Source organism: Sciurus carolinensis, chromosome 1 (genome assembly GCF_902686445.1).
Source record: "Sciurus carolinensis chromosome 1, mSciCar1.2, whole genome shotgun sequence".
In the NCBI taxonomy this organism is placed as follows: domain Eukaryota; kingdom Metazoa; phylum Chordata; class Mammalia; order Rodentia; family Sciuridae; genus Sciurus; species Sciurus carolinensis.
In genome coordinates, this window is record NC_062213.1 from 205,361,506 (window position 1) to 205,387,271 (window position 25,766).

At 54.4% G+C, this 25,766-nt stretch overlaps 1 protein-coding gene across 5 annotated transcripts in view; it reads left to right on the forward strand.

Moving 5' to 3' along the window:
* Window positions 1–25,766, forward strand: part of Nphp4 (nephrocystin 4) — a 109,824-nt gene that overhangs the window by 33,453 nt on the left and 50,605 nt on the right. For all 5 annotated transcript variants that reach the window (XM_047521899.1, XM_047521906.1, XM_047521913.1 and 2 more), the window contains 2 exons: window positions 13,676–13,858; window positions 17,718–17,856. In XM_047521899.1, the coding sequence (XP_047377855.1) occupies window positions 13,676–13,858; window positions 17,718–17,856 (322 nt within the window). The remainder of the gene's footprint in view (window positions 1–13,675; window positions 13,859–17,717; window positions 17,857–25,766) is intronic.

Genomic DNA, 25,766 nt, shown 5'->3' on the forward strand with positions numbered 1-25,766 from the left:
ATGTCATATACCTCATGACATCTCACCCATAAAAGACCCACTAGGTGTCTCCGGAGGGGATATTGCAAATACCATGGCCACACTCGGAAATGGAAAGGAATTTCTGCGTGTCATCCATGTCCAGTCAGCCTGGAAGGAGGCTTCCCAGGTCTGCTGCTTCACTGGGAGGGCCACCTGCTTTCCTCTGGAAAGCAGGTTCCTGAGCAGCGTCTCCCTGCACAGGCGGATTCCTGGTGTGGTGCTCACACGACCCTCCACACATGCTGTGCTGCCCTCCTCACTAGGCCTTTCCTCGTTGCTAACCTTGGAGAGCAAGTGCCCAGACTTGGGGTGATTCTTCAGTAGACTCGGGGCTACAGACCAGGAGCTAGAGCCCGGCGCCCGAGGCCCTTCACAGATGCCTCGTCTTTAATGGTACATCTGGCAGGTGGGCCTTCCGGGCCAGGTGAGCGCTGGCTGGAAATTGAGTGCAGTTCAGGCTCAGTCACCTGAGTCGAGTGACTTGTTTTGGCCCTGAATATTTTGTAATCACGAAGAAGCAACTAGCTGTGTGGGACCCTGGGCTCCATTCTCAGTGCTGCGAACCACGACAAATGTCGACAGACGGGAAGCAGAACCTGGTGCTCACCTGCTGTCTGCGCCTGCGTTCTGTGGTTGGCTCAGGCGTTGGGAACCTCTTTGTTGTGGTTTGTCTTTGAACAACAGCCAAAGAAGCAGCCCCTTGCCTGGGTGCTGGGGCCGCTGTGCCTCTTCAGGCTGGAAGCTGAGGCCTGCAGAGCAGGACCGTGGAGTGTGCCGGCTCCCTCAGCACGGTGTGGAGCGCTGCACCTCATCCTGAGCTGCTCTGTGCCACCGAGGGACCACGGCTCCCCTGGCAGTAACTCCGCCCCAACCACTAAGCCGTGGAGCGCTAACTGGTCTGTTGTTTGAGCGTGGGTTCACACTGCTTGAGCAGAATGAGTTGGCTGCTCACGTTTGGCTCGCCACGTGCAGGGCGCTCGAGGTGCCCGTGAGGCGGCAGCAGCACAGTGCTCGAGCATCCTGCGTTGGAGCTTGAGTACCAGGGATTTATTCTGAAACTGTTCAATCTGAATTCCCTCAAATTTAGAAATATACATCTTACAGGATTATCCTACCCCTGTCCCCTGTAGTGAAGGTCCCAGAGAGGTCACCGCGCACAATGCTGATGAAGGAGGTGATGCCTTATGCAGGGGGCAGTGCTCAGATGGGGCGATGCCTGCTGTGGAGGGGATCCCTCTGTGGAGGGGGTCCGTCTGTGGAGGGGTCCTTAATGTACAGGGGATCCTTACATGGGGTGGTTTTAATGTGTAGGTGACCCCTCTTGTGGAGGTGATGCCTTACCCAGGGGACGATGCCCAGCCCAGGGTGCCATGGCTCATGCAGGGGCTGTGTCTGTCTACTGCAGCCTGAGGCTTTGCTTCTAGGCCCCACAGTGCTGCTGGGGCTGCTGGCTTGCCAAGCAGGAGCAGCTTGCCCTTGATCTGACCACAGGAGGACCTGTGCCGAATCTTCCAGGCTTCCCAGGGTGTGGGAAAGGAGTGAGGTAGGTTTTGAGCCTTGTTTTGGATTCTTTTTGAATGTGATTTTATTGCATTACAGCATGACGCTGTGTTGAAGTGTGAACTCAGGTTTTCTTTGTTACCGTCCCTGCTTGGAGTTAGCTTGTGTCTGGGGTCTCGAGGCCACTGCCGAGTCCTGCTAACCCTCTCCGTGGTGGTGGGCTAGGCGCTGGCCTGCGTCACAGGCGTGGCCTTGCTTCCTGGCCGCTGAGCTGCTCCCTGTCTCTGAGTTTTCTCTGGGGGACGGGCTGTGGTGGCCCTGCTCTGCTGGTTTTTTGGGTGTTGGGTGCTTTGTTTCCTCTGGAGACCAGGCGTGCCGTGGGGATGGCCCTGTCCCTCAGAGGCTGGGCTGGTTTTCACCTTGGCTGAACGTCTCTTGCCCGTGGTGATTCCAGGCCCTCATGGGCTTGGGAGCCATCTGGTGGGGTCATCCAGCCCTGTCCCTGCTGTGTGCCTTGAGTGCCTTCAGGTCAGTGTGTGCTTTGCCCCGTTTCCAGCCAGGCTGCTGGGCGGGGAGTCGGAAGAGGGTGGTCAGGTGGAGTGGTCCTGGGAGCGTGGGGACGCAGCAGGTGTGAGGACTCTTAGGGTCCTGCGTAGGCCATGAGGGGTCTGCTGGTTCTCAGACCCTGCACGTCAAGGCGGGGCCTGGCCTCGGGAGGGCTCGCGGGATGAGCTTGTGCTCTCAGTGAAATTCCCATCCATGAGCGTGCAGGGCTGGGCGGCCTTGTGTGAGTTTGGGTCGGTGGGGCACCTGCAGCCCCGCACGCCCTCCGGCTCCCTTCGCAGTCTCTGGATTGGTGTCTGTCAGCACTTCATCAGCTTCTGGTGGCTGCTGTGACGCATTGCCACAGACCTGACGGCTTAAAGCAACGAAAGCTGTTGTCTCCGTCCTGGGGGCAGAAGCTGGCCACTGGGCTGGAGTCGGGTTAGGGCTGTGCCTCCTGCTGGGGAGGATCCTTCCGGCTCCTCTGGCTTCTGGTGGCTGCGGGCCCCTCGGCTCGCGGCCATGTGGCTGCAGTCTCCTCCAGCCTAGGCAGACGTCGTCTAGTCTCTCCGCTTTGCCCCTGTGTTGCCTTCCCCGTGCCTAGGTCTCTGTGCTTCTCCTGAGAGGACGGTTGTGACGCCCAGGCCCCCGGTGGTGCTGTCTCCTTCTCAAGATGCCTGTCACACCTGAAATGATCTTTTTCCTTAGGAGGGGCTATTTATAGGTCCCAGGGACGAGGCCTTGTGTCTTGCCCGTTGGTGACTGCTCTGGGTGGACTATTGTGGGAGGTGCTGTCTGGCCTCGTCCCTGGCACCCTGGGTGGACACACACCTGTGTGGTTCACTGTGGGCTGCTGTGTTGTAGGGGGCACTTGCTGCCCTGCGCTGGCAGTGGGTTGTCCTGGTTTGAGCAAGGCCTCTCTCGAACTTCCTGGGTGATTTCCTGGAGACGTGTTTCCGTTTCTGAGTGGGAGTCGTGGTGCAGAGCTGGGTTGGGGGCATCTTCGGGGGCCTGCCAAGCAGCCAGCTGCCCTCCTGACCCACTGGTCTGCTCAGCCTGCCTTTTCTGTGCTCGCGTGGGAGGCGGTGCTGGTCGTGGTTGATTCGCACCCCACAGAGACCGGCGGTCTCGTTCCCTTGTGTGTGCAGCTGTGGTCCCTTTCCTCTGTGAGCAGGTCGGGTTGTTCCGCCGTCCTGGTGGGGCTGCTGTCCCCCTTCCGTGGAGCAGGGCGCGGCGTCTGCTGTGCGCTGTGTGCGGCTCGGTGGCAGATGTGCGTTCCCTGTGTTTTCAGCCTGTGGCCTTCCTCTCTCAGCATGGTGCTTGATTAACAACGGCACAGGGAGACTTTATTTCTTTAAAAACCTTTTATTTGGAAATAATGTTAAACTTACAGATATTTGCAGAACTGCGAAGGGTGTTGGGTCTCTTGAAGCTCCTTCGCTCCTGTGGCTGTGGCTTTCTCTGTCACTCTGGTGCTCTTGCCCTCCTCTTCTGCTTGGCGTGTGTGTGTGTGTGTGTGTGTGTGTGTGTGTGTGTGTATGTGTGTGTGTGTACCCACAGGAGGGTGCCTTGGCCCTGGACCTGAAAGCTCAGCGAGTGACCCTGAGGCTGACCCTGACCCTGGCCTTCTGCGACCACAGTGCTGCTGTCACCGTGGCTCGTTGAACACTTGGGTCCATCTGGTCATTGGTCAGCCCTTGATGTGTCCCCTCCTCCAGGAGTGCCCAGGGTCATGTACTATATCCAGCTTCCTTGTCTCTTGCCTCCTTTAATCCGGGGCAGTCTTCAACTTCCTTTGCCTTTTATGATTTTATTTTTCAACGTAGCCTCCCTCCTGGTAGAGAATGTTCCCTGTTTGGCTTCCCTGATGCTTCCTCACGATGGCGTCAGATACAGCGTCCTGGGAGAACACTCAAGTGAGGTCGTCCTTCCCAGGGCCCTTGCCTGGAGGGTCATGATGTCCATCAGAGGCCATCTGTTGTGAGGTCCTAATGAGCGGTCATGGGACCTTTTGGGACCACACAGGGCCTGCCTTCACGTGGGCATCCCCCAGGTCATCCTTGATGCCAGGTGCCGACGGAGCATCCCTGCCTTAGCCTTTTCTGCACGCCCCAGGACACGAGGTTCTGCCAGCAGGGCCTCCCTGGCCCCGCTGATGGCCTGGAGCCTGTCCACTGGGTGCTGTGGGTGTGGACTGGTGGAACATGCTTTACAGTGCTGCGCCTGGGTGCCCTGGTGCTCAGTTGTCCCAGGCTTGGCTGGAGGGAGTCCCTCGGCTGGCCTGTGTCTGTGTGGCTGCCTCTGTGAGTTGGACACTTTGGGGAGTCTTCCCTGTTCCAGCCCTAGTACCAGCCGTGTCTGGAGGAACCGTGGTTTCCATGCTCTGCCTGTTGTGAAGAGTCTTGTTTTTATAGGTTTTAGGTTTACAGAAAAGCTGTGATGATCGTGTGGACAGCTCCCAAGTGGCCCATGCCTGGTTTCCCGTTATTAATGTCATTATCATGGGACATTGGTCGTGACTAATGGACTGGTATTGATACATTATTACAACTGTGCTAGGGTTTCCTTACCTGATGCTCTTTTCTTTTCCAAGATCTCCAGGAGGTCACCCGCATCTGACTGTCACATCTCCTTAAGCCCTAGGAGACTGCGAGTGCCTCAGACCTTCTTGTTCTTGATGAGCCCTGGTTCTGTTGATTGATCGGAACTGGGGATTGAACCCAGGGGTGCTTAACCACTGGTCCACAGCCCCAGGCTTTTTTATGTTTCATCTTGAGACAGGGTTTTTGCTTAGGGCCTTGCTAAGTTGCTGAGGCTGACTTTGAACTGGATCCTCTTGCCTCAGCCTCTTGAGTTGCTGGGATGACAGGCATGAGCCACGTGCCCAGCCCTGTGGTTCTTTTTAAAGGGGAATGTGTTAGAAATCATGATCTGGTGCCAGGCGTCTGTTTCTAAGCCCTCTCTGTGGACAGAGCTAGGACATATGACACGTGCGTCAGCACACGGGAACCCAGACACATCCGCACGCGCTTGTGTGAGTGAGCTTGCACACGCATGTGCTGAAGCACACGCACTCTTACCTATTCCCTACACACGCAGCTTAGACGTTCCTGTGGCCCGTCGACCCTGGTCCCTTCCTGGGCTTTGCCTTGCTGCTCCCAGGGCTGTCTGCATGAGCTGTTTGCCCAGTCCTGGAGCTCCGGAGCGGAGGCCTCCCGCAGCCGTTGCCTCTGCCGAGGCGTGTCCCCTATCTCCAGCTTCGTCCTGGGTGTGGTGAAGGTGCTCGTTTAAGGTGCACCGGGCCCTGTGTTGTTTGCCTTCAGTTCTGGTTTTCTCCTGTCCCGTCCTCACTGACGGGAGTTTGCTTTTCGAATGTATACAACACTAATGTGTTTAAAAGCTGTTTTAAGTCAAGATTCTACGAAAGGCAGTCTTGGGCAGGCATCTCACTCCTTCATCTTTTCCTCCCCCCTTCGTCTTTTCCTCCCCATGGCCCCAGCCCTTGGTGGCAGCCAACTTGGCATTTCCTGGCTCGTCCTTCCTGGGCTGTCTTGTGTGAACATAATTGGACGCTTGTGTTTTCTCAGTGCCCCCAGCACACAGGGCCTGGTGGGCTGCATGCACGCATCTATGCGCCGGTGTGCGCGGTGGTGAGAGTGGCAGCGGGCTCCGCATCCTTGTTCTGGCTGTGTAGTGCTCCGTCCTGTGTCCAGGCTGCTCCCGAGTGCAGCTGTGGGTGCTGGAGGGAGCACTTTCACATGCGGGAGGTGCTCTGCAGGCTGAGAGGGAGCTCGCCAGGCTCAGGTGGTGCGTGTTTGCACGTTGTCCAGATCCCCTCTGTAGGGTGGGTGGGCTGTGTTGCCACGGCGATGCCCTGGTCAGGGGCCGCGGCACTGTCTGCGTTGCGGCGTGATTCGAGTTCTGCTGAGAGGTGAAGCACGGTTGGTGTCTTCCTAACGGTGGCGATCCTGGGCCTGTTTGCACGTGGTCGTGAGTGGCCTGCTCACGTTCCTGCCTGTTTTCTATGCAGTGCGTCTTTGTTCTCTGCATTCGGTGTGTTTGCTCTTTACCTGTGATAAGCATTACAGGTGTTTTCTCCCAGTTTTGTCTTCCCTCCCCACTTTTTGCCACATAAATATTAAAAACTGTGTGTGTGTGTGTGTGTGTGTGTGTGGTGTGTGTGTGTGGTGTATGGGGGTGTGTGTGGGGGTGTGTGTGGGGGGTGTGTGGGGGGTGTGTGGGGGGTCTGTGGGGGGTGTGGTGTGTGTCTGTGTGTGTGTGGTGTGTGTCTGTGTGTGTGTGGTGTGTGTGTGTGTGCGCTCCTGGGGTGGAACCCAGGGCCTTGCCCTCCTTCAGGCAAATGCTCCACCACTGGGCAACACCCAGCTCTAGGACGGTTTCCACATCAGCTTTGATCTCCGTTGCCTTGGGCGTGTGCCCTGGCCTGTAGCCCTTGCTCCCTAGTGGGGGACCCTCGTGCCCTCCCCTCCCCAAGCCCAGCTGGCCTTCCACCCCCCAGCAGTACCACTGGCTCTCCAAGCCTTCTTTGCACAGCAGCTCGGGATGGTCCTTGTCACAGGCTCGGCTGTGTGCCACCGTCCCCCTTTGGGCCCATCTGTTTCCGGGTGCCATGAACCCTAGTGTTGGAGGCTGCTGTGTGTTGGCAGGCCTGACCAAGTGAGTGTGGCTGCGTGTCTGCCTGTGCTTCCTTTTCTGGTGATTCTCGCACATTCGTTTCTCCAGACGAACTTTTGGGCAGGAGGGTCTTGCTCCATAAAGATGCTGTTGACATACATTTTTGTTGGGGCAAAAACAAATGAGCTTAGAGAGGGTTTGCATCTTGAGGTTGTTGGGCTGGTGCAGCCAAAAACGGTGCCTCTTTCGTGTGACCTCGTCTGTTCTGGTGCCTTCGAAGTGCTTCTTACAGTTTGGGAAGTAGACGGCCCGCCTCATGCCACAGTGATCCACAGGCACCCGATCCCTGTGCAGTGGATGAGTGGATGTTTTCTTCTGCCTTCTGACTTACCACTGTGTTTGTTTTGTTCTCGTGGATAGTCATTATTATTTTCAAGTTGGACCAGCAGTCTACAGAACTGTCATCGTGTGACACTGCTTTTTGAATTGACTTTGACTTTTGGATCACTTTCTTCCCTTGCTCTTTCGTGTTATTCACAGATCTAGCAGTGCAGATGTGGGGTGTTGCAGTTTCCCCCAATAGGCTTATAGTGACCCTGTAGGTTGCCAAAACCTCTTCTTTAACAGGGTGGTCAATATTAGCAGCGCCCAGTACAGATAATATGCAGGCCTAAACCAAGTAGCCCCTATGAAGATGTTAACAATATTGTCATAATAAACAGAGAGGATGAGTTCAATTATTATCTACATGATAACAAATAGATTTGCAATAAGGTCTGCAGTTTCTAATGGAGGACAAAGAGGATGGGGAGGGGTGTAGGATATAACTGTTCATGGGATAAGAAAAGAGTATATAGAAGTTCTAGATTGTAGAAAGAGTGAAAGTGTAATCAAAAGAACTTGGTTGTTAGCATGAGAAAAGGGAGAAAGAGACTGAAGAAACAGGTAAACAAAAGGAAAATAGAGCAAGAAAAATTAAAAAAAAATCTTAAAAATTTTCAAAAAGGAAAGAAAATAAAAGAAAAAAACTATACTATAACAGTCATATAGTATTCAAAACTCATAGTCTTCAGTAACCTGATGCAGGAGAGGTTCCTGACAACGAGCTTAGTGTCCAGGTGTCTCAGGATGGGATCTGCCCCACTTAAAGATAGGAACTTCCACTTCCAGGATAATCCAAGATGGCCGCTCTGGCTTCCAAATGTGTTGGCAAATGGGGAGATGCAGCTGGGGTGTGGGCGTGGTTCGCCAGGGGTCCTGGAGGCAGGGTGCGATCAGACAGTCTGGAGGTCCTGGCGATGGGGTGCGATCAGGTGGTCTGGGGGTCTTGGCGGCAGGGTGAGATTGGTCAGGCTGAGAGGTCCTGGAGATGGGGCTCAGTCAGTCCAGCCAGGGCTCCTGCAGGTCCTGGCTGTTGTCTCAAAATGGCAGCAGCCATGTGTAACCAAACCTACAGGTACAGTGACAGTGGACTTCCATGCAGCTGCAGGCAGCTGGCGATCCACTGGCAGTCTGCAGACTACCGGTGGACGTTCGGCAGGTGGACCTCGGGTGGCGGGTGATGGGTAGGTGAAAGCAGGCGATGGGCAGGCAAGAGGCAGGCAAACTGGCAAATGGTGGATGATAGGTGCCAGTCAGTGAGCAATCTGCACTCAAAAAGGAGTCGATACGCTGGCAGACTGCAGGTGATTGCAGTGGACAAATGGGGTGAAGAGCAGGGGATCCATGAGCAGCAAAGACTGCCTCACCGAGAAACAGATATCCTCTGCTGAAACCCGAGTTACGGAGTGACAAGGAGCACAGCCTCCCTCTAGTCCGCCATCCTGCGCATCTGACTTTGACTTTTGAGGTTATTAAGGGTGCGTGTGCAGTTGTGAGGAATGGAACAGAGCAAGCCTGTGTCCCCATCTCCCAGGGCTAACACTGACCTTGGTGAGCAGGTGTTCGGTCTTAGGTCCAGCTGGTCAGCATGGTCTTTCTTGGCTGGTGCCTTGTGTGCCCTCCCCAGGGACTCCTCCTGTCCCAGGGTGTTCTTCTGCCCTGCTTGCCTTGGCCAGCACCTGTGCCTTCTGTGGGCCCCTCTGCTGCTGCCCTGGCTTGGGGGGGGTGGTGTCTGTGGACAGCTCTCCTTGCTCAGCTGGCTTCCTTCCCAGCTGGGTCACTTCCTCCAAGGTCCCTGGAGCCAGCTCACTGGGAGTCCCTCTCTTGGAGGTGGAGTACCCTTTTGCCCTATTCTGTGCCCAGAAGGGGTGCTACCCTGAGCCAGGCCTGTGGGGGGCAGTGCCCACAGGAGTGGATGTCAGGCCTCCCACCTGAGCCCAGCAGCCATGGGCTTTGTAGGACCCTGTGGGGTGGGGTGGGGAGGGAGCAGAGACCAAGCAGGGTGCACTCTTCAAGGCAAGCAGAATCAGGCCCTGTGGTGGCCTCGTGTGGCCTCTGCTGACTCTGTCCCTCTGGGTGGGAGACCGTGGCCAGCTCACCTCCCAGGTCCCTACTCAGGACAGTTTCAGTGTTGCTTCTTCCAACCACAATTGACTTGACACCCGTGTTGCAAGGAGGCCACGGTTTTGCGAATCCCTTGGCTAGTCCGAAGAGTGGCGCTGGGTCGTAGAGCTTTCACGTACTTTGCACGGGTAACTACCCTGCTGAGTGAACGGGAAATGTTGCCTGTTAAATGATGGTTGTGCCCTCCCCTGGCACTGCATGTGCCGTGCCACACAGGGAGACCAAAGAACGCCAGCCATGTGTCACTGGGTCTCCCTTTCCACCAAGGATGGCCTGAGGGACGTTAGCCAGAGCAGTGGCCATGTTCATACCCCTCTGACTTGGAGGAGGCTTCAGCTGTCCCTCTGCCACTTGACCCGTGGCCTCTGCTGGAGGACCAGCAGGGAGGCAGAGGTGCAGGTACAGGTGAACCCCCTCTCCCTCTGCACACTCCCCTGGGGTGGGTTTCACCTCAGTGGCCAAGAACCCAGTGTCCTTTTTGGAGAATGCTGGAGAGTAAGTTGTGAGGAGGTGCTTGGACTCAGCTGACTGTCTCTGTGAGCTGGGTCCCCAAGCCCTTTTTGCTCTGGAGGCCCAGCATCCTGCAATGGTGGGCACTGGGCTCCACCTCCTGCCTCTGCTCCTGGTTTGTGTCTCTGGGTGGGTCTCAGCCATCCTCTGGGTGTGGCCGATAACTCTGGGTTATGGGAACTTGTGGGCGCAGAGGGCAGTGCTGATGGCCAGCTGGGACACCCGTCCTCTTCCACCGAGAGCTGCGGTGTGTTAGCCGGGGTCTGCCGCGGCCTCACGGCACTCATGCGGTCGCTGCCCCATCTGTGTTACGAGCATGTTCATCTCTCCTCTTTGTTCCGCCTCCCTTCTGTGGTCTGCGTGCTGCTGGGAACATTCAGAGACACTTTGAAGCAGCAGTTTCTCTTCTGAATCTGTGTTCAGCCAGGTGCCCTGTGTGCTCAGTTCGTCAAGGTTCGACAGCCCAGCGCTGTGTCCGGAAGTGGCCTCAGCAGCCATGAGTGTGAGCACTGTGTGGACCGGTCCTCCCCCTCTGCCTAGGCAGGCTGCCACCGTCCCCTCTGCCGTGCATTTTCTGTGCCCAGCAGGACCGTGCCCATGCTCAGTGGTACGGTGACCGGGCAGGAGTAGAAAGCCCTTGCTGGAAATGTAAAGAAAGTGAAGCTCATGAAGGGGCTCGAAGGCCTAGCCTGTTGCCATAGGGGAATGAGTTCCCCAGGGCTGCCCTACACAGGACCACAGATGGCTGGCGGAGAGCCACAGTTTATTCTCTCGTAGTTCTGGAGGCTATAGACCCAAAGTCAGTCTCTTGGGCCCAAATCGAGGTGCTGCAGATCACTTCCTCCAGAGCCGTGGCGTGAGGCCTGTCGCTGTCGGCCCGTCTCCGCACCGTCAGCACATGGCTCTCTTCTCTGCATGTCGCCCTCTGGCTCCGGCTCAGTCCTCTGCCCTGCTCTGTCTTGCCATTGGGTTTAGGACCAGCCTTGGTTTTCAGGGATGATCTCATCCTGTGATGATTAATTGCTTCTGCAGAGACCCTTGTTCCAAGTAAAGTCACAGGCACAGGTTCCAGCCCATCACAGGAACTCTAATGTCTGTGTCCTGTCTGTGACTTTGTTGGCATTTCTGCTCCATTGACAAGACCTGGCTCATAACACAAGTATATTTTGTATCATGTTTATTATAGTTAAAAGTCTAAATGGATTTAGGATGATTCAATGTATTTTGGACTTTTTTTTCTTTTTTAGTTTGCATAGATTCAAATCTAAGTTTGGCAGGACAAGAAATGATCCAGTAGCTGACTTAATCAGCTGTGGGCTGTGTTGCCCAGGCTGGTCCTCAGGTCCTGGGCTTAAATGCTCCTCCTGCCTCGCCTCCTGAGTCTCAGAGACCACGGGTATGCGTCGCGCGCCGGGCTAGCTGATCTCATCCTGACCCGGAACCCACCGATAGGAGGGGCTTGTTGAGTTACTGCTCCTGCGCTGCCCCTGACCTCCGCTCTACAGTGCCTCTGTGGGCCACGTGTGGGCTAATCTGTGGCAGGTGTGTTGCCACCAGCCCAGGTGTCCCATCAAGGTCCTAGAGAGTGACAGTGGCTCACTAGCCATCTCTTTGTTAAACCTGTTAAAGGTAAAAATGAAGAAAAATGGGTATTTATGTAGCCAACAGACACTGCACACAGAAAAGGTTTATGTTGGTTGAGAACAAAGAAAAAACAAAACAACCCGAGAGAACCATGAAATTGTAAAATTAGATCTCAGAATGGCCTTTTTTTGGAAAGGGAAGTGGAAGGAGTCGCAAAACAGCATGGAAACCTGGCTGTGGGTTTTATTTTGATCCTGCCGTAAACTGCTGTTTTTTGCAGTTGACTGTTTACGAGAGCAACTTGGACGTCCTTGGGTCCTGGGAGTGTTTAGTGACCGTTTTCCTAATGTGTTTATAGTAATTTTGTTTTTAAAAGGCACTAGATCGATGCCAGCTTTGTTGACACACTGCAGTTGCTTGGGACCCTTTGGTGATCTGTCACTACACCAGATGGGGCAGACAGTCGCTGCGTTTACTTGACAGAGGTTGAGAGTGGCAGAGTCACGTGCTTTGGCTTCTTAGTTTTCTGACTCTCTAACTGTACTTTCAGGATGTGTGTTTTAACTCCTCGAATTGCCAGGGACTCAAGTCCCCCTCACCCACCATAGGGGCATGAATGTGGCCATGTCCTGCCTGGTGAAGGACGAGCCTGGGCTTTGCTGGAGTAGACAGTTTGAAGGCCAGCTACACGGGAAGAAAGAGCAATAAAACAAGAGGCTGGTTCTGGATTTTTTCCATCGTGGATGTAAAGGATTGTTTTAGTCAGCTTTTTTGTTGCTGTGACTAAAAAGACCCGACCTGAACAACTGTAGAGGATGAATTTTATTTAAGGGCTCATGATTTCAGAGGTCCCAGTCCATGTACAACCAGTTCCATCATGGAGAAGAGTGTGGCAGAGGGAAGCAGCTCACATGATGATCAGAGAGCAGGCAGAGACTCCACTCTCCAGACACAAAATATATGCCCCACAGCCAGGCCCGCTGTGAGCCACCTCCTCCAGCCACGCCCACCTGCCCCGCCAGTCCCATCAGGATCAGTGTCCACCCATTAGGTTAAGGCTACGACCCCTCGTTTCTCCTTCAGACCTTCTTGCCTTGTCTCACGTGTGAGCTTCTGCGGGACACCTCAGGTCCGAACCAGAACATGGACTTATTAGGGTGGGATATTATCTGGCAAGGAACAGTTGGAAGAGACTGCGGTGGATGCGGCCAGGACTGTTTCCTTGTCTGTTCAGGCTGGCGGTGGTTTAACCCATAGAGGCCAGGATTCCTGCCACAGGCCTTTTGGTGTGAGTGTGGGATCCACTGTGGACCCCAGTGTGGTGACAGTGGCTCAGCGACTTTCCCTCTCCACTTGCCAGGACCCCAGTCACTGTGGCTCACATCAGCAGGCCCTGTGCATCTGCTTTCTTGTGGCTGATGCTCTGCACACCCCATGCTTCCCTTCCTCACCAAGAGAGGGAGGCCCCTCCTAGCTGCCCGCTCCCTGTGGCCCTGCCGTGGCTGGGTGCCTGCACCTGGTAATGGTTAAGAAGCTCATCTGAGGACACCTCGGAGCTCCCGGCAGGACTTCTGAATGTGCTCCACCTGCCAAGGGAGCCTGCAGAATCCCCAGCCAGAGCCTCAACTGCTAGCTGTGTACCCCAAGGCTCAGTGCTGGGATCCAGCAAAGACCTGGGGCTCAACTGTATTCTTATTTAAAAAAAAAAAAAAAAAAAGGATAAAAGTGGGAACTTAAAGGCATTTTGCTGAGCCAAGCCCTGAAACCACATTTGTGAAGGTGACTTTCTTATTTGTTGGATTGACCTTGAGTTTCCTCAGGGCCCTCCCTCATTTCTTTCATCTGGCCAAGGACAGTGAGAGTAAAAGAAGAATCAATGCATAAAATTTGACCTGACTGATTTCCAGTTTCCTATCAAGTCACATCTGTAAAATGTGCCATTTTAAGCTAAAACTTTGCTGAAGAATGTGTGCTAATAATGGTGACTCGAACGGGCACATACATCCTATAGTACTGCAGAGTTTCTTATCACTAACACCAAGTGCCATGCTTATTTGTTGGATTTCAGGAGAATCTGGCACAGTAGTGAGGGTCTCAAACCTGCAGGAGGGTCCTCAGGGGAATGGTGCTGATCTTTAGGAGGGAAGTCCATGTTGCATCGAGTCAGAAAAGGAGAGTCACATGGGTGGTGGGTCCCTGGGTGGGTGCTGGCGCTGTGTGCTGTGTCCACCTGTGCAGTTCCTTCTTTTGTAGAAGGGAATGGGTGGTCCTGCTGCGTGCTGCATGCAGCTCAGGTCGATCCTGCACGAGGCAGCACTGTGGCCGTCCCCACCGGGGCTCTGTGCTAACCCTGCCTGTGTGCCCTGTTCCCTTCCAGGCAGCTGCAGTCTCTTCCTCCTCCAGCTTGGCGTGCATGCGTATGGTTCGCTGGGCTGTTTGGAGCCCAGTGCCGGATGCCCACACCGGAAGGGTGACTTTGCCTCTGCAGGGCGGGACCCTGCACAACCCCTTGCACTGCCTGGTCTATCGGGTGCCCTCCGCCAGCTTGAGCTCTGAAGAGGTAAGCCACTGTGTAGTTCTTATGTATGAGGCTTCTCTAGCCAGCTTCTAGCAGGTTCTTTCACTTTCAAACCCAGAAGTGGACAACACTGCAGATGTTTCAGGAACAGCATTTTTTCACATCATGGGTATACCCTGGGTATATTGGTGTGCTCCTGTAATCCCAGTGGCTCGGGAGGCTGGGGCAGGAGGATTGTGAGTTCAAAGCCAGCCTCAGCAACTTAGGCCCATAGCAACTCGGACCCTGTCTACATAAAATAGGAAAAAGGGCCAGCCGTGGGTTCCCTGCATCCTGCTCACGTGTCCACCTCTTGAGTTGCCTTGGGGCCCTCTGTGCTGCTGTGCCTCGTGCACCTTTGTGAGGGGCTGCACTTCTGCACCTCGCTCCTGTTTGGTGCCTTGCAGGGTGGCCTGTGTCACCTGTCGGGAAGGCGAGTGCCGACCCGACGTCTGACCCAGCCCTCTCGTCCTGCAGCGTGGCACTCCGTCTCTGGACCGTGGCTCCCTGGCCGTGTGCCACGTGGCCGGCCCTTGGGCAGGGTCAGCTTCTCAGATGCTCTTCTGGATTGGCACCCTCTGGACTCCAGGCTGGAAGGCGGGTGAACGTCGGGCGGTGGGTTGAAGTGCGTGTGGGTCTCATGCCTGGTCTCCTCGGGTCTTGGAGCATCACGAGGCTGTGTGACCTGGGACTGCCCTCTTTGCTGGCCGCTCCTGACCCTGAGCGTGTGGGCCGCGTGGTTCTTGCACTCAGGACCCTGCACTGCTTGTTTCCGCAGTGCCCTGGGGGCCCCTTGTTGTCTCGTTCTCAGGTGGAGGGTGCGCCTGCTGTCCCAGTGTGTCACTTGTGTGCTGGCTCCGCCACGGGGGTCTTGTCACTGTCCTCTGATTTGGAAGATGCTGTGGGCCTGAGCAAGGGAAGCTGAGCCCACAGCTAAGCCTGCGTGGGCCTGCCTCTGGCTCTGGGCTCTGCAGTGCTCCCCCAGGTCTGGCTCCAGCCTTGCGAAAGAGCGGCCAGAAATCCTGAAGCTGTGTGTGAGTGCGGGCGTGCACAGGTGTGAGCATTCACTCTGTGTGCCTCAGTGCCTTCGTTCTTCAGGTGTGGAACCATACAGGGCAGGAATGTCCCCAGGTTTGGCCGTCGTAGGGACGCAGTGATCACACACTGCCATTTTCCAGGAGGAACGCCGTTTCTGAATCTTGGCTTCTCAGCCTCTGTACTGGTGACGTGGGGCCGGGCTGATCTGTGCCTGGAGGGTGTTCAGCAGCAGCCCTGGCCTCTGCCAGTAGCACCCAACCCCCCAATTGCTGCGGCCCAGAACGTCTGCAGATGCTGCTGACCGTCTCTTGGGGGATAGAATTGCCCCTGGTTGAGGACTGCTGCCCTAAGCCACAGGGTGGACAAGAACCATGAGCTGCCCGGGGCCAGGTGGCTCCCTGTTCTGTTCCTTTATTCCGTGGACTTGGTTTGAGCACCTGTGAAGACACCAAGAAAAATGTCCCTGATTTCATGGAATTTGCAGTGAGTAGGGACATTGGCAAGGAGAAAGGCAAACGGTGTACATAGTCCATGACATCCGGGAAGCGGGGTTGAGGGCTGTGCGGTCAGCGTCACTTTACTGTTGTTACTATGAAACGGTGAAGTAGCGATGGCGTGTCCTTTCTTCCATAACTCCTGTTCCCCTGAGCACGTAGGTGTCCTTTTTAAAAAAAAAATAACTACCTCCAGAAGCCGCCACTTTCAGTTCTTAGCAGAGACAGACTGTTCACCTGTTTTCCCGATTATGTGGTTCTAGTGCTGTTTCCCAGTGTGCCGACTTCCAGTCCTGATGGATGGGGGCATTAGCTCTTTTCAGTCCTGAAAAACCCCACTTGGCCTTGGATTCACATGGGTCCAGAAGTGTGCCGCACAGCACAGCTGGGCTGGTTGGAGAGTCGGAGAGGCTGGGAACTGGAAATCACCAGGGGAGCAGAGTGGGAAGCAGCCCATGGAGTTGTTACTGGCCTTGAGCTGCACATGGGGTTTGACCCGAGCAGCCTGGGGGGAGTTGAGAGCTGACTGTGGGTGGACGACCAACCAGCCCCAGCATTGCCCACTGGCAGGAACACATGTCGGAGAGATTGATGGGCATGGCTCAGGCCTTGCGACTTTGGGAGTGGTGCTGACGTGGGAACCAGGGCCTGTAGGAGGCGGGTCGCAGACTGTGACCTGCCCTCACTGGGTTTGCTTCCGCCAAGCAAAAATCCCAGCAGCCTTTTTTATGGATTGTGGACCAACCTTGGACTTTGACAGTCCGCTTTTAAATGTCCGTGAGACAGCCTGAAGTTAATCGGCACACAGAGCCTGGAGAAGGTCCAGTTGTGGGGAAGAGACATCACAGTCGTGATCACAGAGATGATGCAGACGTTGGAGTCATCAGACAGACTTTAAAGGAGCCACTGCGACTGAGCGGAGGCTCACCCAGAAATGGAAGTCTCTCTATCTGGAAGCCAGTGGAGGTGGTTCACTATAGTAACAGTCTAAAGAAGGAAAACTGTACGGCAGAGACAGCACTGGACAGGATTCACGCCTGTTGGTGACGAACCCTCTGAGCGGCTGGCAGGGGCAAGAGGTGTCCCCATGGTGGTGAAGAGCTGCGTGCTGTCCCCCAGGGTTGGGATTGGGGGAGGGATACCCCCTCGCACCGTGAACTCCTGCCCAGCCCTGCATGGGAAGTTCCAGCTGGTACAGGCGTCAAGGAAGAGGGCATTTGCCCAGAGGGGGAGAAATGCATCCTATTTGTGGACAATGTGTTCCTCCGTGTTAAAAGTCCCAAGGAGTCTGCAGCAGATTTTCCAGAGTGGACTGAGTGAGGAGGCTGGTCAGCATGGAAAGTCATCCTGTTTGTGGATATAGCAAGGAGCTGTCGGAAAGCAGTGTGAAAAGTCTGTTTCCAGAGTAGAGGGTGTGCGCAGCATCGTTGCTGAAAACCAGGACACGTGCCTTTTGCAGATGTCATTCTTGTTTTGGTTCTGCTCAGGTGAAGTCAGAGAAGACCTGCATATAAGGGAGACACAGCGCCTTACGCCTGGAAGACTCCAGGTGGCCAAGGCTAAGTCCTAGCTGGCTGTGTTTTGTAGATGCAGACAGGCTGATTCTGAAATTTCTACAAGAAGGCAGATGAGTTAGAAGAGTTAGTTTTGAAGATGGGCATGCAGTCAGAGGAAGTCGTGCTGCGTGATTTTCAGACTCACTGGAAAACAGCTGGACAGGCGTGGAGCTCGGCAGGCGTGGAGGGTGGCCTGCTTCACACGGAGGTCTGTGCATGGCTGCCATGGCCCTGGCTGTCCTCACACTGCCCTTCTCAGTCAGCACAGGGGAGCGCCGGTCCAGGCCTGGGTTGCAGCACGCAGTCTCACCTGTGTTGTGGTAAGAGCTGGCCTCAGGGTGCATGCCGTGTGATCTTGTTCCCACAACGTTCTCAGGACAGCTGAACTTGGCTGCTGGAGAAGTTGGCAGTGGCAGCCAGGGTGAGGTGGAGCCACGTGACGACAACATGGCCATCTGGATCCTGACCGCGCTGCTGGCTGTGGACCTGTGCGGGCGTTACACCCCTGGAAGTGTGCACAAAGTAAAAAGCCAGTTGTACACGTTAATTGAAAATAAAAATATGGTGATTTATGACGTATTTTGAACTGACTCCTACTTGCATGAATGCCATTCTGTGATACGGTCTCCTGGGAACCCAGTGTCACAGCTGGTTGTTTTCTGCTCTGAAATTGCTAAGAACGTGTGGCTGCAGCTAACTTTGGTCTTACTGAGGCTTTGTTTTGGGGTGGTGTGCTGACCAAGAGAGTGGCTGTCCTCCCGCTCTCCACCCTAGGTGAAGAAGGTGGAGTCGGGGACAGTCCAGTTCCAGTTCTCCCTGAACCGGGAAGAGCCTCTCGACACGCCCACGGAGCATGCCAGCAGCCCCAAGGCAGCGCGGCCGTCCTGCAGAAGGCCTCCCTCGTCCCCCGCAGGTGAGTGAGCGTGGACAGCCGAGTCTTCCCAAGCAGCGTACTCCGTCCCACACAGCCATTGTCGACTTACAGGCTAATCACTAGAGATGGCGTTTGTCCGAGTCAGTTGGTTTTTTGCTTGAGATGACGGTGTAGCAGGGACAGTGTGAAGAAGTGTGGCCTATGGGTCACCTTCACATGGCTGTCCTGTAGATCTGGGGCCGCCAGCTCTGTGTGACCGTTGGTGCAGCTGTCCTACTCCTGGAAGCACGTCTCAGACTTGGGGGTCAGCGATGTCAGGACGTGTGTAAGGAGGGCAGTCACAGTGGGGCGTGAGCAGCAAGGGCCCCGGCAGTGGTCAGTCCTTGCCCTGGGTGGAGGAGCGAGTGAGGACTGTCAGCTTGGCCTCAACGGGCTCACCTTCTGCTGGGAATTGGCCTGTGGTGAAACGCAGTGGCCTTGAGAGGGGGTCAGCAGAGTCCTCGGAACACGTGCAGGGCCCTGGCTCCAGGCTTTGGCACTCTTGCTGGCTGAAGGAGCCCATTGCCACTCTCTTCTTGCACGTGTTCCCCATCCCCAGCAGCTTGTCCTGGCACAGGGGTGCTCTTGATTCTGTCACTTGGGAATGGTTTTCTTTAGGGGTAGAGATTGTGGTTTGCAGACACTGGTCTCACTGAATTTAATCTTCCAGTGGTGGGGCAGCTCATCTATTTCTTTGGTCTGGAGCTGGACATACTAGCCTCTGTGGCCATGGTCTTCTGGGTCTGATGGGATGCCCGGGACCACCCGCAGTGTGTGCGCCTCCCTCCTTTCCACAGAGGGAGTGCTTTGGAAGCCTTTGCTCTGCTTTCTCCGTTTTCGAGTGTGTTCTCTGCAGCTGGCTCACAGGAGTAGGTTCACCTCCACAGGCACTCGGCTGTCCCCCGTGCCTCAGTGGTGCCCCCCGGTGGCAGAGGCAGTCGTGTGCTCTATTCCTGTCGCTTCGGGATGAGTTTTTAATCTGAATGAGTTTGGCTGTTTTCATGTCCTCGTTTGCTAATTCTAAGACCTTCGTCAGATCGTGGCGCCTTGTGCCGACGGGTGCATGGTGGCTCCATGTATGTGGGCCCCTGTGTGCTCCTCTACACGCTGGCTCGCGGCGCGCAGCATTCAGATGGGGCAGACGGCTGGCGCATCACTTCCAGCTTGTTGTTCTTGCAGTTAGAACATAGAAAAGCCTCCTTCTCGCCCCTGTTAACTGAGACCGTCCTACTGTGAGATGGAACGTGAACCGCCAGCAGCCTCCCACCTCACTGTGACCTCCCTACTGTGCCTGACTCCACCCCCAGCCTCTGTAACCTGGATCAGTTTGGATTGGTTGGTTTTTGACCTGATTTGGGTTGTATTTTCCTGTCTCTTTGCATGCCTGATAATTTTTGAGTGGAGTCCCAGATATTGTAGATTTTCTCTTTGTGTGTGTTGGATATTTTGTGTTTGATAAGCATCCTTAAGCTTTGGGAAGGAATAGCTCCTTTCTGGTTTTGCTCTTAAGATTGGTTAGTGGGATCAGGTCAGCGTTAGTCCAGGGCTGAGTGTTCCCCTGAGATGAGGAGCTCTCCCAGCTGGCTGTTGCTCTGGCCCTGTCTGGCCCTGTGGTCACCAGAGCTGCTCACTCCTTTCTGGCGGCTCTTGTCCCAGCTGGCACTCTGAGTGCCAGCAGGTGCTTCTGGGAACCACAGCCCCCTGTGCACCCACCCCGTGGGCTTCCTTGGTCTCCAGGACTGAGCTCCATCTTCTCAAGGGCCCCTGTGCTCTGACTGGGCCCCGCCTCCTGACCTGCCAGCTGGCTGGGCCCAGGCGGGGGTAGTCGGGGGGCTCCCTCCTTTCCTCCCTCAGGATCACTCTTCTCTGTTATCGAGGTCCAGCGTCTGCAAGACCTCTGTTTTACATATTTTCAGTCTCTCTCTCTCTCTTTTTTTTTTTTTTTTTGTACCAGAGATTGAACTCAGGGGCCCCGACCACTGAGCCACATCCCCAGCCCTGTATCTAGAGACAGGGTCTCACTGTGTTGCTTAGCGCCTCGCTGCTGCTGAGGCTGGCTGTGAACTGCGATCCTCCTGCCTTGGCCTCCCGAGCTGCTGGGATGACAGGCGTGGCCACCATGCCCGGCTCTCTATATTTTTTCTAAATTTTAGAAAATGTGTTTCAGATAGGGTGCATCTGGTCACCATTGTCTCACCTGCCTGGAGCAGAAGTCTCAGGCCCTGAACTTGCATCCAGGTCGAGGCCAGCGACTTTGGAATATTCCAGGCCACTGAGTTGCAACAATGCAGTGTTTTCCATGATGCTTGAGTCTTGGCTCATGCTTCCTGCCCATGGTGGATTGTTCCCATGTGCTACATTTATTTGCTTTGAGATATATTCTACTCCTTAAACTGAAAAATTCATGGTGAAGAATAGCCATGGCAGTTTTGAAGGAGGGAGACTTTATCTTTCTTAGTTTGCTGACTTTACCATGGAGTTTTAGTATCTAGAACAGTGTGTCATTGACACAGAGAGATGAACAGACATGGGTGTGTGAGTGTCCTCTTGCTGCTGTAACAAATTTCCACGAGTGACTTGAAACAGTGCAGCCTTGTCATCATGTGGTTCTAGAAGTCAGAGTCCAGAGTGGGTCTCGTGGCTCAAATCCAGGCCTCAGCAGGACAGGCTCCTCCTGGAGGTGGTAGGGGATCCTTTCCTCGCCCTCTACTTCTAGAGGTGCCTGTGTCCCATGGCCCCTCCTCTGTCTGCAAGAAGCAGCTGGCCTCTTCAGTCCTCACCTTGAGTCTGACCCTCTGACTTCCTTTTCCTTAACAAGAATGGTTGTGTGTGCATTGGGCCCTCCTCAGGGTCAGCTAATAGCAGCCTTACTTCCTTTGACAATGCTGCAGGACATACTGGAAGGTGTGGGGTTAAGACATGGACATCCTGGGTGTGGGGAGCACTTACTGTGACCACTGAAAGGAGGACAGTTGGAACAGCCAGTCTGTGGTGCCACACGATTAGTCGTCCACATGGAAAACATAAAATTCAGTCCTAACTTCATACAATACAAAAATAACCCCCCCCCCAAATAAATTCCAGATGGAATAGAAACAGAACTTTAGAAATTTCAGGAAAAATTAGAAGAGTAGAATTAAAAGAATTAAAAATTAGAATTAGAAGAAAGAGTATAAAAGATTTCCTCTGTGTCAGGCGTAGTGGCACATGCCTGTAATCCCAGTGGCTTGGGAGGCTAAGGCAGGAGGATGGTGAATTCGAAGTTAGCCTCAGCAACTTTGCAAGACCCTAAGCAACTCAGTGAGACCCTGTCTCAAAATAAAATATTAAAAAGGGCTGGGAGGTGTTTCAGTGGTTAAGGACCCTTGGGTCCAATCCCTGGCACCAAAAAAAAAAAAAAAAAAAAATTCCTCTAGATTAATAAGATATAGATAAACAAGAAAGAAAATGGACAGAGGACATGGAGGGATTTCTCAGAAGAAATCAGGGTGAGTGATAAATGTATGAAAGATGCTTAGTTTCATTAGTGATCAGAGAAGTTCATGATAAGAACGAGAATTGTTTCTCCTCCTGTGGAAAGTTCAGTTGCCTAATAGCGTGAAGGTCAACAGGGTCAACCTGGGGGAAGGAGGTGTGCATGGTGCTTCCTGGAGCAGCTTCCTGATGTTTACCCGACACCCACTAATGCCTTCCCAGGCGTCTGTTAGAACAGCAGGTTCACGTGTGGCGGAGCTGGGTCAAGGCTGCTCTGCAGTTGGCAGTAGCAGGCCGTGGCCTCCATACTCCAGTTAAGCCGAGGGAGCTCTTCTCATGCCCACTTGCCTCCTGCGCGATGGCCCACGTCTTGCCTGTCCCCAGGGTCCTCTGCTGTAAAATGGGGATGGATTAAAGGTAAAAATATGAAGAAAGCAGCGTGAGGACTCTTAGAACAGAGAATTGGGGTGCTTTTGTGACCTTGGGGTGGGAAGGCTTCCTGGAACCCCAGAGAGGGTCGAAACGTGAGGGTGGTAAAACAGGAAAACCCTCTTCTAGGAGAGCGGATCTCAGCCTGGAAGACTTGCAAAGCACACAGCCACTGAGCTGTGAAGGCGGCCGCAGGAGGCGCTTCTCTGAGCCGTCCTAGGTGAGCAGCAGGACGGGGAAGGGGATTCGGCCTCAGAGGGGCGAGGAGGGCGCGGTGCTCGGACTGGCGCAGGGCAGTGGCTGTCTAGTGTCACCCTGCCCTGCTGTGGCAGTGGGCAGTGACCACGTGGAGGGACCCCTTTCAACCATGGGTTTACTGAAACAGAGACTCAGTCCTGCTGGAACCAGGCGGCCAGCAGGGCCCCCTCCGTGGCACTTCTCCTGGCCCGAGGTCCTGATGCCTAGACGTGGTCTGGCTCTTCCTGGCTGCCGCCCTCCCTCTCCCCATCCACTCGGCAAATGCTGACTCGGGGTCTGTGAGCGCAGGCGCTCTGAGAGGCTGTGTGCAAACCGTCCAGCCACCACGTGTATTAGGTGGCGCAGGGAGGGTGGTCAGGAGGGCACAGGGTCGGGTCAGGGAGTGGGGGAGATGGCGCACCTTCTGCTGAGTCTTGCTGTGAACCTAGAACTGCTCAAAAGATAAAGTCTATTAAAAAACAGGACGAGGACGGATGGAGGGGTAGAGAGGGACTTGTCTGTCATCCTGGATTCCATTGACTTGTGGACAGGATTTCTGCCTCTAGAATTGAGGCTCACTCATGGCAAAGGCCAGCAGCTTTTTTCTGTTGAGGCCATGTAGTACACACTTAAGGCTCCGTGGGCCGGGCGGCCTCCACCACAGCAGCTCATCCTGCTGGTGTGCCCATCACGACAGGAAGGCAAACGGGCATGCTGCGTTCCAGTAAGACTTCATTTGCACACACAGTTTGGCCTGGGCCTGCCCATGCCTGGTCTGTAGCTTTCCTTTTCTGTCTTCATCAGGAGGCAGCTTCCCATCTATCTTTTCCTGCTGTAAAGTCGTTCCCCAGAAGGCGGGCCTGCTGCTTAAGGGTCTGCGAGACCCACCTCTGACCAGGAACCTGATGCCTTCTGAAGGGGCTTTTGGCAACCATTTACGTTTCTTCAGAGAAATCGCTGACCTCACCTAGTTTACAGAGCTGTTGGCATGAAGTTGTGCCCAGTTCTAGAATTCTGACGAGTGTCTGGGATGAGATTCCTTTCTGGTGTCTTCCTGACATTGGGCTCTTCCTTTTTGGTCAAGTGGATCCATAGTTGACCATGTCACTAGTCTCTTAGAGAACCAGCGCTTGGTTTTACTGATTGATTCCCTTGTTCTTTAAGTTTTAATTTTTATCCTTATTTCTAATCAATTTAATTTTAGTTTTATGTGCCTCTATATTAATTCCATGCTTTCAATTTCTTCAAGTTTTTAGAAAATTGAAAGCTTAATTATTTCCCATCTATCATGTTTAATAGTGAAATCATTTAAAGTTCTGCAGTTTTTCTCCAAGTGTAGTTGGGCCGCTGTTCCAGGGTTTCTCTTTGGTGCTGGGTTGGAGCCCAGGGCTAAGCACGTGCTCTTCCACTGAGCTGCATGCCAACCCTGCTTCCATTGCACCTGGGAATTGGAAGTGTTTTCAGTATCTCCACATTAAAACATGTATGTATCTACTGAACCCTTCTTGTCTTTTCTTGGGGAAATGTCTCCTGGTCTTTAACGCCCAGCTTGGGGTCTTGTCCACGGCAAGCTTTCTCTTCAGCATCCCACGGCCTTTGGAGATTCTGCTGTTTATCTTTTGCAATTGTGTGTTTCCTGCAGTTCTTCCTTGCCTGCTGGTTTTGGAGTATGTTCAGCAGGTTTGCTTGGTAACAAATAGTCCCCAGATCTTGGTGGTTTAAAAGGAAAGGCTGTATCTTCTGCTATCACTCTGTGCTGGTTGCTGCTGGGGGTGGCTCTGCTTGTCATGGATGCACGTGGCACTTGCCATCTTGAATATTGCTGTTCACTGGCCAGAGAGAAAGGAAGGTCTTGAGAGGACCTTGTTCCACCAGCGAGGGCCCTGGCCCAGAGGTGATGTAGGCTCTCTTTCCACCTTGCTGGCTGCAAGTAGCCATGTGCCCACCCATGCACAGGGACTGGGAAACCTCGCTCGTGCACAGAGGGGTGAGAGGCAGTTGTTTGTTGAGCCCTAGATGCCATGGAGCATCTCCCTGGGGGTGCTGTCCTGTCCATTTCACACTGCCCTGTGGAGTCTTGCAAGGGCAGCCCCCACAGAGTGGCTTGCAGTTCATTCCCATGCTGGTAGCCAGGGTTATTCCCCGTGAGCACACTGGGCCACAGTGAGACTTCCTGAGGTGCAGAGCTGTTGGGGACACACTTCTAGGTTCTTACCTAAAGATTTATCATCTTGTCCTCTGCAGAGAGGAGCCCACTTTGGTAACTGGAGGGATCAGAAATGGAGCCTTTGTGCAAATGTACCATAGCAGCATGACATGTGCTTCAGCTACTGTGGGACTTGCCGGTCCACACGGATGGAACCTGATTTCATCTTGCTTATTTAATTTGGATTTATTGCTGCATTGGCGTCGTGTTAATATGATCGCCTCCAGCCCAGGTTCCAGGCGTTTGAAGACATTGCCTCCCAAGACCCAATCTGAGAGGCTTAAACAGCCACGAGTGCTTAACTGATGATGGAGACTTTCCCTACTTCAATATTTTACCGACTTATACGGCTCCTTTGGAAGTCTTAACGATATGTGGCTGTCACTTTAAGTGAGGTACTTTGGCTTTGCGTTATGAATAATCCTTTTTATTTTTCCTATAAAATTGCCAGGGAGCAGAGGTCTATTCATCACCTCCAGGGAGCGTGTGCACAGAGCCACCAGAGGGCGCTCAGGCTTCATGTTTTGTGAACTTTGGAATTTCTTGACCCACATTTTGCTTTTGAATGTTCCAGTGGTACCAGAATTCGGATCGTTTGCTTAATAGCTTTGAAAATAGCCCTGTAGCAGGGTCGTTAGACACGTGCAGCCATGGAGTTGCCCTGCACCCCAGCCTGCCTGCGGTGCCGTGGCTGGCACAGCATCCTCTCTGACGGCGGGGTGACCCTGCATCGGGGAGTCCAGTCAGTCGAGCAGCAGCAGGGCGAGCTTCAGCCACCCTTTTCCAGTGTGGGACCTGAGCGTGCAGGGTTGGCTGCATGTTGCTGAAGGGTGGCCGGGGTGTGGTTCAGAGTGTGTGTGGCTTAGGTGAGGGCAGTGAGGCTGTGACACTGGCCCTGAAGGTGCCAGGCGCAGGCTCTGGCGGGCTGTGGAACCGCCCCTCCATCTGGGTCTGGTCAGTCAGCATGGGCCGCAGCTGTTACCTGGCTCCCGGTGGGCCTCGCACAGCCAACGCGGAGACCCACGCCCACACCGTCACTGCGTTCCCCTTATCTCGTCTTAGATTTTGCCCGTTTTCCATTCCTATGATCAGAGTCCGAGGAAGAATGACTTTTTACCCAGAAAGAGGGGTAAAGTCCCCTCGGTTGCCTTAGGAATTCCTAGTATCTGGGGTACTGCTAAAGACGGATTCACCCCATAGCCGGGTGGCAGGAAACTGCCCTTGGGCATCTTTCCTTAGATCCCTGGGACTGCGTCTAGGACAGTGGTGCCTCCCCTCCACCCCTCTGCTGTGTGACCCCAGGCTCCTCTGTGGCCCAGGTGGCCTTTTCCTGCCACTGCTAGACAGTGGGCTCCTGCTGCTGCCCTGCTACCCCTTCAGGACCGGCGCCCTCCCCTGGGGTAGCTGGTAACTGGAGGTAACTGGCAGGAACCTGGGCAGTGGTTCCCCCATCAAGTCCCCTGGTCCGCCTGCCTGCCAGTTCTCTTTCCTTCGGCTGTTGGCGTCTCAGGAAGGCAGCTTGGATTTGGGGGTAAAGAGCCCAGTGTGGCCCCCTACCTAGGCC